The following is an 11,645-nucleotide window of genomic DNA, read 5'->3' on the forward strand; positions in this document are numbered from 1 at the left end:
GAAGGGACTAGGTTATTGAATTCTGCAAAATAATTTGTGGGTTTATACAGGTTTTCTTCTGTTTCTGAAACATCTATATTTGTGTAAGATTAAATGAGTTCATTATACCTCTGGCCATGTCCGTCCTTGACTTCTCTTAATTTTTATGCATTTGTTTCACATTTCTTAGATTCTGAACACACCTTTTAAAACAAGTTGGAGGCAATCTATATCAAAAAATAAACAGGGGAATTGAGGGTTAGGGTCCCTGATTCAGAAATCTCATCTGTCTGCTATTGATTTAATTTTCTGGCCTAGAAATTGTGTAACTTTACTGCAAAATATTTGGACCGGCCTGCTATTGCAGACATGTCCATAAAGAATAATTGATTGCTGCAAAGTTAATATTTCAATAAATAAAAAAAATGTAGTACGTAGAAAATTGGTTTTCAAAATTATTCCCATTTTGTGTCAAAAAAAGATGTTTGTGAAATCTTTATAGGTTTTAATGATATTCTTGCACATTAGCACGCTAGTAAGATCAGTGAGATTCACCGTGATGCTCAAGGAATTTGCTGGATTAACTACATCTAGATTTATAGATGCGTAGATTCCAGTTAGTTAAAGTGATCATGCACTTACTTTGTTTAGCTTTCTTACGTTTTTAACTTATTTTTGGAATTGCACATACTTGCATATTTGAGCCTGTGTAGGCATGTGAGTGGTGCTGTTTGCTTTACAAGTGGGAAATTACATTCTATGTGTGTTTTATAAGCACACACTCAAATTTGTTTCTTGATAACAGAACTCTGATTGTCCTGTTTAAGTTGTTTTGTAAGCAGTTACTATGTTCAGTGAGCTGAGAATCTTGTGGTTCTTCTATGTTCTGAATTAACCAACAAATATTTTTTTCCTTTCTCTATAGCTACTGGCAGTCTTTCGATTTAAGGTGTTAATACTTGCATATGCAATGTGCAGACTGCGCCATTGGTGGGCAATAGCTGTGAGTAGTAGCCAAGCATAACGGAGTTTTAACTAGAATGGATCAAACACAAAATTTTAGATGCCTCTTAACGCTTGTATGTTAAGAATCATCTTGATGCTATATATAAAAATTCACTGTACAGTAACAGATGAAAAACTTCTGTTCTGGAAGATTTTCAGCCTAAAGACAAGAAGTTAATAGCACAGTGGGTGTGGTCCTTATTAGGTATCATGTTAATACAAATTGAAGACTTATTTTGAATCCAGTATGGATGGCTAGTCTGCTTGTTACCTCTGACTTGTTAATGAATATTTGAAATATATTTGCATTTGAGATAGTGAACAGTATTCAAAAAGAATTAGCGTTACTGTACCAGAGAACCAGCTGTCCGTTAACTCCCACACGCTTAGGTGCCAGCCCTTGAGCACTAGCACCTGTATTGCTTCATAAAATTCTTGAGAACTGTAGGCAATCACAGTGGCTTTGAGAAAATACCTGTAATGCAGCTGTACTGTGTGGATGAGAAAGAAGCCAAACCTGATGATGTTCGTACTTCCACCAGTCAGTACTATAGATTAGAATACAGTGGGCGTATTGCTGGCTTACTGTGCTATAAATCTTAGACTTTTTCCCTTAGACTGTGGTAGGTGCATGTGGAACGTGTTCATGTGCAATCACACGCCATGATTGCTTTTTAAATGGTGGTATTAGCATGGCACAAACACATACATAATAGTAACTGCTGTTCTGATAGTGGGGTTTTTAAGTGCGTGCCTTGCGAAATCCCTTACTCTTAGCTGTGTAGCTTTAGAGTCTTTCTTCCAATGACATCCTCCAACTTGATGCAGTTGTTTGTGAGGTGGTGAGACTGAAGCCATCGTGGTAGTAAGCAATTAGATATATAAAGCTTCACTGAAGGTTTTGCAGAAGCCGTTAATCTTAAAATCCCACCTGTGCTTACCAGAAGCTAGTTAGGTTCTGCTATTATTTAAAGAATTGCTGGACTTGAATGCGCTACTAGATGTGGGAGCCTTCCTTAAGTGAACAGTACTCTCCCCTGCTTTTTTTCTGGGTTTTTTTTCAGACATTTTATGCAGCCTTCCATTTTTTTAAAATATGTCAGGGAGTATCAGGTCTTCAAAGTGATTAATTTTTCACAATATCAGTGTGTGAATTAAAATATTAATTCAAATTTACTTCTACAAAGATGATTTGGCATTTGAAATGAATCTTTTATTTGTATGGCAGTGAAAGGCATTTGGAGCAATTTGTTTGCTTTTTCCCAAACACATAGATAGATTTATTATTTTTTTTAAGGGACTTGGAGAATGCAATACTGGATCTTCATTATACAGCAAGATCACAGTTTATATAACTGAGCATATGTGTAGCATCTAAACCGCCTATTTGCTGTATGGAAATCAGGATTTGGAGATGTCTGTATTAAAAGTTACTTTTATATGGGGGTTATTTTAATAACACTTTTAAGTGTACCATACTTGTTACTTTTTTTTTTTTATTAATCTATGATCTTGCTGTTGTTGGTAAATTTGGTAAATATTTAAAGTTACAACTGATAGATAATGGCAGAAATAAGAAAGTAAATCCATTTATTAGTCTTAACTATTCTTACCCTATCTCTTTCAGTTTACAACAGCAGTGACCAGTGCCTTTTTATTAGCAAAAGTAATTATTTCACAGGTATATATTCTAATCAAATGTTTGTTTTACTTTGTTGTTTTCTTGAAACCAAGATTCTTCAGGGTAATTTCTGTAATGTTGTGTGGTTTTGTTTCCTTCAAGCTGTTCTCACAGGGTGCATTTGGCTATGTGCTGCCCATCATATCCTTCATACTTGCCTGGATTGAAACTTGGTTCTTGGACTTTAAAGTGTTACCGCAAGAAGCTGAAGAAGAAAACAGTAAGCTTTTGATATTTCCCCTCAGCCGCTGCAGCAGTTGGCAACATTCAATCCTATGTTATCTGGCTGAAGAATGCTGCTTTCAGCTTCTCAAAATCTGAAAGGCTGTGGGAAAAATTAAATAGTAATTCCTTTTCTGGAAAGGAACATACGCCTTCAGAGAAGTGGAGGTTTAATTAATTGAGGGAGGCAAAGTTGAAAGTTGCAAGGGCCAGATCAGCAAATTGTCAGGCACTTGGGAACGTACATATTCTGTATGCTTAAGATATTTAAGAAGATTTAACTGTCTGGAGCTTGTAAAAATTTATTTTCTGGGTAATGCATTGAGTAGGTATCTTTTAGGAAGAGTAGACACAATAACTAACTCAATGTCACTAACTTCTTTTGAGGTGGAAAAGGGGAAGCAGAGAAGTATTGTGGAGTGTCTGCTTCATGCACAGACAGAATGAGACCAGAGCAAATGTGAATTTCAGCCTCTTTGAGATGAGGCAGCGGGTCATCTGACACTCGCTGTGTTCAACTAAATGCAGGAATCCCATTGATTTAGTTGAAAGAGAGTATTGCTTGAGTGGTGAGGAAAAGAAAGCATAGATTTCTGCTACAGATGTTTTGTGAGTTTCAACAGCAGGACAGTAATTGTACAGTTAACCTGTTGTGAGCAGGAGAGTAACTGTACAGTGAACCTGTTGTTTGTGCATCATTACCTGAAAAACAGGACGAAACACTGTTGGAAGGGCATGTTTGCCTGTTATTAGGTAAAAAGGAAAACTGTACATGGGCATAGATGCCTCCATTTTTTTTAGTGCTCTGAAATGCAATCTTTCTACTTTGATCCCTTCCCTCTTTTCCACCACTCCAAGAAAGAAGAAGTTGGTTAAGTAAGTGGTTTTTTTTCCTAGAGAAATGGAAACCTAGGGTAACTTTTTATCCTCCCCTCTCTTTTGAGGGGTGTGTGGAAATACAGCTGCATCACACTTCTGTCTCAATAGATAAGAAATCTGGTTCAGAGACTTGTGCATTTTTTAGAATACATATTCATATTTTGATACATACACGTGTAAATACCTGATGATTATATTCATGAAATCGAGATATTATTGCTAAATCCTTGTGGGTGTGATTTAGTGACGCTTTCTTCATTTCTACTGAGCTTGAAATAGATGGTGTGTATTTAGAAAGACATGCTTTTTAGTTAAACTCTGCATATTTCCCAAAAAAGGTGCGGTTATACTGGAAAATGCTGATTTCAAGCAATTAAGTCAGACAAATGATAGGTATGTTTGAATTGGGTTGCATGGTGATACTTATATAGTGCCATATTTGCTTTTAAATGAGACAGACAATGAAAACAGATTTTAATAGGTTTTGCTTTTTGAACAGGTGGGTTTTCTCTCCTGTGTCTGATGGGAGTGAAAGCTGACTTTTTTCCACCTTACTGTTCTGTTTTATTAAAAAAAACCCGACCAAACAAAGAAAACCCACCACAGCAATTTTTTTGCCCAATGCAACAGTGCTCATAATTTGGAGAGGTTTTGCCTGTAACTATAAAAATAATAATAAAATAGAAAGACAAAGAAAAAAGGGCAAAACTGTCTTTCCACTGGAGGAGACTTCAAGCTCTAAAAGTTTCCTTCTGTGATCAGGATTTAAAGCTAAAATCCAACCAGTATGTGTCTTCTAGTATCCTGTGATTCATTATTAAGTATGGAGACTAACCTTCATCTTTTGGACAGGGTGGATATATAAGTAAAAGAGATGTCTCCTTTGGAGACTTTGAACTGGTCAATAAGATAAATTGGTATGTAAAAATAGTAGCTTGAGTTGAAAAGAGGTTTGGTTTTTTATTTTTAAATAACTGCTGCTACCTCAGATAGCTGTCCTGATTCAGGTAAACATCAAGGTTTGGGGCTCTTTTTTCCCCCATCCGTCTTCATGTGGCAAAGAGCAAAGGATGCTCAGTAGCCTTAGGTTGACCTGAAATGCCATCTTGGCCTGTTATTATTAGAAGATTTGTTGATGGCAGTAAGGATGAGATTAATTAGTTCTCTTCCAACCTCTTTTGGTTTTTGTCTTTGTCATTAAACACTAGAATAGCCCTGTGTTATTTCCAAATAATTTTCCTGATGTTAGATGAAATTGAGCCAAAATGAGTTGGAGCTTGAAGTAACTAGGTATGTTGAGACGGGCAGGTGAAAGCAGGTCATTAATGAGGAGTCTTACAGTGGCAAAGTGAGAAAATAGTTTATTTGGTTTTGCATGGCAGCTCACTGATCATTAAAAATGTATTTTAGAGTTTTAGTTACCCAGTGAATATTGATGAATTTACATATGGCATGCTAATCATACAGTTGCACATAGCAGAAGGAAGGGTTCCTTAATTCGTGTGTACAGTATCTCTGGTTTTTGCTAGTGTGTCTCCTTATCTGCCTGAAGTTATACAAGATTCTTCATTGGTACTTGATCTTTAAAATGCTGTGTGATAGCACTGAGGATTGTTTTTTGATTTGTTTTGTGTTTCCCTTTTAGGATTTTTGATAGCACAGGATGCTTCTGAACGAGCAGCTCTTCTTCACCCAGGAGTCCTCTCTGACGGGCAGTTCTATTCTCCTCCTGAATCTGTGGCAGGTAATTACGTTTGCATAGCGAATGTCTTTTTGGTATTGACATTAAAGTCCTGCATATTTCACCCCTTCAGTGGGTAAGGCAGGGCAAGGGTGAAGGGAAAAAAATTAATTTCCTTTTTAAATGAAAAGCGTACTTTGCAGTCCTAAAATGACAGATTCTTTTTTATTTAGTCATTCAGTTTAGTTACTACCTATCAGCTGAATTACAATACGTGTAGTTAATGGAACTTCTGACATGACCTAAAGTTGTTAAAAACAAGGTAAATCTTAAAGAAAATGGTACCGCTGCTGAAAGGAGGCGGTTATTGTTTGTTTCTGCCATTGATGATTTTTGTGGGTCCCTTCCAACTTGAGATATTCTGTGATCTTTTATTTGCTAGCAGTAGTGTTTATGCAGGAATGCACTATTTAATCCAGCCTAAATTTGGAGCTTTATAGTATCTTGGGATAGGGGACCTGAAGCTGCTCTAAAGCAAACTGCAATGTCGGTCAGAGGCTCTTTTCTTTTCGCGTAACTAAAAGAAAAAGCCCTCTCTGTCTAAAAAGGCTAACGGTGTAGGTGTATTAACTTGGGGGTAAGTGTTAATTACACTTTACCTGCGCATATCATGTTCTTTGTTCGACTTGAGGTATGAGCCAAGTAATCAAAAAAAAAAAAAAAAAAAAGTAGTAAATACTGCAGGACTTCCAAATGTGTTTGCAGGCATTTCAAGGAAATGAGTAATTTCTTCATGGGTTGAGTAAATTTAAGTTACTTGAGGACTCGGTGTGAACCCCCAAATCCTATGTCAGGCTTTTTACACTAAAATGTAAATCTCTTATGTAAAGCTATGCTGTGTTATGCAATATATTTCAAATATTAATATCTGCTAGTTGCTACAACTATGTTTGCCTGTCGTGCATTATAGAGTTACACATGTTGCTGATATTTTTCAGTTTAATGGCTGTCTCTGTGGTTGCCGAGCATCTTGGCGTAATGAATGTCTTAGAGCTCCATCTAGGGCTGACAAAGCATTAAGACAATGTCAAGTATAAATAACGATTCAAAGTGAAAATACATTTTAGTTAAAGCGGTGAGTCTATCTTGAGGAATAACGGTTGGAAGTAGTATACTGGATTCAGCCTGGGATTTTTTTGGCAATAGCATATACAGTGTGAGAGGAAGTGTCAGTGGAGCTCGCAGGTTTTCCTTGGTAGTTTGGCTAGGTCAGTGTGAGCTATCGTGCCTCAGCACGTGGGTGGTGGCTGCAGGGAATGGCTGCATGTAACCTGGGTTTCAGTAACAGTGCACGTTCGTTCTCCTAGTCTGCCCTAACTGCCGAGTAAATTTAAGCACCCTTTATGGGTATGAGAAACAAAAGAAACAGTCAAGTGAATATATCTGAACTAAAACGCACACACTGGTAGTCATAGAGTATTCTGAAACTGTTAATGTTGTGCAGTAAAAATAGCTCACCATTAAAAATATGTGCTGCAAAATTCTGCATTTCTTTCAGACAACACAACTATGGATTGTTCTAATAGAACAATTTTTGGTCAATTTGCCTGACATATTGATTGGGAAAATGTTTAGAGATAAACTATTCCACATGACAGTGCAGAAGGGAATAAACCCTCTGCAGACATGGCAACATGTCCAAAAACAAGTCTTTGCTGTCAGGAGGTGACCTTTAAAACAGGCTCTGCTGGAATTTTCAGCGTATTTATCTTTTTGTCTTCCTTGAAGGTGCACGTGTCCACTGTCATACCCTTTTCCATCCACTTCTTTATAGGGGTTGACCCCTTCACCTTCAACATTAGACTTGGTTGCCAAGTAGGAGGTAGCAAGCGGAAAACCAGTCTGGAAAGAGATTTCTTCAGTTTCTGTACAATATAAGCTTCAAGATGAAAGGCAGGTATGCTATTCCAAGAAGAGAAGACTTTAGAGTAGTTTGGCCAAAAAAAAGGATTAACACTTCTTTCTTTTTTTACTTCCTTGTCAAAGAGAACGTGCATCCATAGTTCAGCCCTAAATTGATGGCAAAAACCCAAGACATGTACTCACCTGTTTTTTTTTTTCCCTGTGTGTGAGTTTCATTTAAACTTCCCAAGACCAGTATGGCAAAGTGCACGGACTGGTAATTTCTTCAGCGGTCCCTGACAAGGGCTGACTGCTGCAGGGACTGACAGCTGCCTCGGGTGTGGGCAGAGGCATCTGTGGCTTGGGCTGGGTCTCCCGAACTGCGGCTCAGCACTGATCACCCTGTTTGCTTGGTATCTTCGTGCTCTCTCTGAAACAACTGCTCCATTAAGCCACTTTCCTGCCAAGCAGCGCCTCCAGCAGGAGCTGCCTCCGGCAGGAGCTGCTCCAGGGTCGCAGCCCTGTGACCAGCTGGGTCTTTTTTGGGGTCTTCCAGGGCTTCGGCAAGGTGGAGAGCTGAGAGCAGGCAGGGGATGAGGAGAAGAGAACTGGGCAGCGGGAGGCAGAGGGAGCTGTTAGGTTTCTGGCTTAGTGAGACAGTGTCTTGCCAGAACACTAGATGCTGGTTTACAAATTGATGTCTGTATTTCTGGCTGCTTTGGAAGTGTCTTCTGAAGTTGTTTTCTAAAGAGCAGGATGTGGCAAGTGGGGAAAATCTGTTTGTCAGGGAGCAAATGTGGAGTTGATTGTCCAGAGTGTGTTGTAGTGACAACTTGAAGCACTTGCTACCTGAATTCCTTGACAGGGTAGGTATTCAAGAATGATCCCAGTGCTGGGGTTTGGGTTTGGTAACTGTTTAAAAAAAACAACCCTTCAGTGTGAAACATCTAAAAAGATAAGAAATTTAAAATAAAAAGTAAATATTTTTACAGGAAATAGTTGCTTTGAATTGCCTTTTGATAAGCTGTTATAGCGGTGGTGTGCTGCTTTGCGGTTTGTTTTTTTTTTCTTTTATTCTTCTCTCAACTGATCTAATGGCATTCTTGTCTTCCTTTTCAGGATCCGATGAAGACTCAGAAGAAAAACAAGACAGTGAAAAACCCGTCGTATAGCAAATACAAAAAAGCAGGTAAGTTCCTTTGCACAGCACCTGAATATTTCTAAAAATCCTTTTTTCTTCTTCGTTCCTTCCCAACTAATTTGAATGGTGGGCTAACTCTTAGGAGCTCACCATCTTTGAATGCAGCATGTCTGCCTTAGCAACCTTGCGGCAGGAAATCCTGCCAGGCTGTCGAGAGCCTGTAGTTGGGGTCCTCTGCTCCCCAGCTCTGCCTAACCAGAGCCCAGGGGGCTGAGTGCGCTGTTTTGGAGTGTAGCGGGAGAGGCTGCAGCCTGGGAACATAACACCTCCAGCATGTATTTGTTGGCTGTCCTGGAAAGGGGAGTGGCGGGCCAGTTGTGTAATCTCTCCTCGTTTCTGAAAAAAGGAGCATTATTCCTTTGGAGATGGCAGGAGTGCTAGGAAGAGATGTTCCTGTAGTTTAGGTCTAGGACAAGTAGACACATCTCGAAGACTGCATGGGCAAAACTACTTCGGTACTTCCCCTCCTCAGTCTGGTTAGTACTACAAATGGGTTACAGTGGAGCCACTGCGTCTTAAACATTTTCGTAATGTATTTTGGTTAAATATAAGAGATTATTTCCTTATTTTGGAAATTACTTGATTTACTTTAGGAATTATCTTGCCCTATGCTTTCACTTCACCACACCTGGCAAAGCTCAAGCTATGGGGGGTATTAAATGTTCTTGAGAAGCTGAAGCTTCAGATTTGAAGTCTTCTAGCACTAGTCTGGAAGGGTCGGTGAGCTTTTCTTTTCTGCCTCCTGTTTTCAGTATCTGTTTTCTTGACTCACACCTTGATGCATCCTGACTCGTGTAATCTGTTACAGAAAGAAAATCTCTGAGGGGAGTTGTTGGGGTTTGGAAACTGGCAACAGAGTCTGTGGCTGACTTGCTGGTGGAGCTGCTGACAGGAGAGTTTAGTCGCTAGAAAGCAAAGGGAACAGTTCCCACGTACTGTAATACCTCACAAAGATGTACCTTGTTCACATATGTATATTAGGTTGCCTCCCAGGTGGTATGAAAATATTTGTCCATAATGTATTTTATTATTCAGTGATTCCTGAAGTTGATCTTCTAATGACTAGATAATTACTGGGAAGTGTTGTTTTGTGTACCTAATCAAGAGATTGATAATATAATGAAGTAAAACTTCTCTGTGGTGGAAGTATATTTAATGATTGTTGGGACTCACTAGGAAAAATTATTTTATGTTATTGCAAATTTGTCGTTAGTTTTACGTTTACTTTTTTAACTCCATGCATTTTCTTTTGTAATGGATATGTTCACTTTCTAAAATAAAAATGTTAAAATATGGGTAATGCATTATAGGATGTTGTTGCTTTTTCAGCTGGAAATACGCATGTACCACTTTGGGGCAGCAAAGATTCCAGTTTGCACAGATTTTGTGCAGAATGTGGTGTAGTACTGTGTGGCTGCCTGCAGCAATGCAGCAGAACATCATTTCTTTGTTGCATACGTGGGATCAAAAGGATGAAATTTCTGAAATTAAGTAACTTAGTTCCCACTCCTGTACTGGTGGTGGATGTTCTTCAGGTTCAAGGAGGAAATGGGAGCAAGCCTTTGCAAACCCCAGTATTACCCCTGTAGTGAAAGGAAGGCAGTCAGTCATTCAATTTACGTGTGCAAGTATAAGATATGTATTCTCAGGTAGAGATCTTAAGTGTTAACCAATGCTTGATCAAAAAAGTTTTAGTGTAACACCTAATTCCTACCTAAAGAGGAATGCAAGTGTTGTCCCTTTCCTTATATAGCCAGTAGGTTTTATTAGCAACCCACAGAGCAAATCCTGAGTACCAGCGTATTCTTCAAGTGTTAACTCACACATGGGTGCTGTGCGGCTCTGCGATGCTCCCAGTGCTGTGGAACAGAAGCACGCTGCGTAGCAGATAGGATGGGTTGTGCTCTCTTCCAGTTGCAGCTTCTCCTTGAAGCAGTCGTGCCCGTTGCAACTTACAGGATGCTTCCACTAAAAGCACAAACCATTAAGCCATGCATTGGCTCCCCTTACTCGGTCGCAACAAATCTGTCAGCTACGTGCAGGGCTCGGAAGCCCCTGCAGCTGCCAAACGCACAGCTGTGACCTTGGTGTGCCCCAGAAGCTGCAGCTGGATGCCGCTGTTCAGCACTGCTTAGGGCTCCGTGCAGGATTTCTTTCTCTCTTCAGCTTTGGGTATGAGACGCTGCAGGTGGGCTGGGAGATTGATTATTAAAAGCAGGCTTGTCACGGACAGGGTCCTGCGCAGTTGCAGTTGTCCTGTTGGAGCAGAGGCTGCAGTACTGAATAAAGACCCTTCAGGGGGCAGTACGAAGGGAAGGGAGAGGAGGAGAGGGAGGTGAAAGTGCTACTGTTGAAGTCTGCAAGATGTTCTGGCACTAGCTATCTTATTTCACTTCAGTTGCTATCAAGCCTTACAGTAAAATCACCTACCTTTTGCTCCAAGGAACGTTCTGTAAGTAAGTGTATGACTAAAAGATAAGGTACTCTCCATCAAAGACCAATAGACAGCAAAGGCAGCAAGTGGTTACATTGCCTCTAGCCTGCTATTTTTAAAATTCTCTTCTGTGGCTGCTAGATGAAAAAAATAAGCCAAAATCAAGTCTACCACTTACATTACTTCAGAATATTCAAGACCTGTTTCAGACTATGCAGGTAAGAATAAATCATTAGAACAAACTGTCATTTAACAGTGCTGGAATGTGCCTAACCAAATATTAAACTCAATGAGAAAAACACAACTGGGATGATCCGAGTTCAGACTTGATTTGAACACCTTCCTCCAGCTGCAATATGGAGTTCCTCTGGAAATCTAAGAAATGCCACCTCTTCCTCTTGCAGTTTAGTACTCAGAAAAATTAGGAAAGGGGAATTAATCCAAAACCATGAGCTATAAAGCACAACGAGCCACCTGCACTAGTGACAGCCAATCCTTGGTGGGGCAGGTAGGTATGTTTTGTTATAGCAACCATGAATATAGCAAATGTAAGGTAAAAATTTTGCAAGCCTCTCCTAAATCTGCATGTTTTCTTTCTGTGGTGCATGCTTTAGGTTCTCTGTATATCGAGGTAAATGAGATGCCCTGTTTCATATGTGGG

At 39.5% G+C, this 11,645-nt stretch overlaps 1 protein-coding gene across 5 annotated transcripts in view; it reads left to right on the top strand.

The window, feature by feature from the left end:
- Positions 1 to 8,538, top strand: part of STARD3NL (STARD3 N-terminal like) — a 30,265-nt gene extending 21,727 nt beyond the window's left edge. For 2 of the 5 annotated variants that reach the window (XM_055707452.1, XM_055707451.1), the window contains 5 exons: positions 905 to 982; positions 2,612 to 2,665; positions 2,768 to 2,885; positions 5,412 to 5,510; positions 8,469 to 8,538. In XM_055707452.1, coding sequence (XP_055563427.1) covers positions 905 to 982; positions 2,612 to 2,665; positions 2,768 to 2,885; positions 5,412 to 5,510; positions 8,469 to 8,521 — 402 coding nt within the window. In that variant the 3' untranslated portion in view covers positions 8,522 to 8,538. The remainder of the gene's footprint in view (positions 1 to 904; positions 983 to 2,611; positions 2,666 to 2,767; positions 2,886 to 5,411; positions 5,511 to 8,468) is intronic. The other 3 variants (XM_055707453.1, XM_055707455.1, XM_055707456.1) reach the window with 3 other exon arrangements.
- The last annotated feature ends 3,107 nt before the right edge of the window (positions 8,539 to 11,645 follow it).

This window comes from Falco cherrug, chromosome 4, assembly GCF_023634085.1.
Source record: "Falco cherrug isolate bFalChe1 chromosome 4, bFalChe1.pri, whole genome shotgun sequence".
Taxonomy (NCBI): Eukaryota; Metazoa; Chordata; class Aves; order Falconiformes; family Falconidae; genus Falco; species Falco cherrug.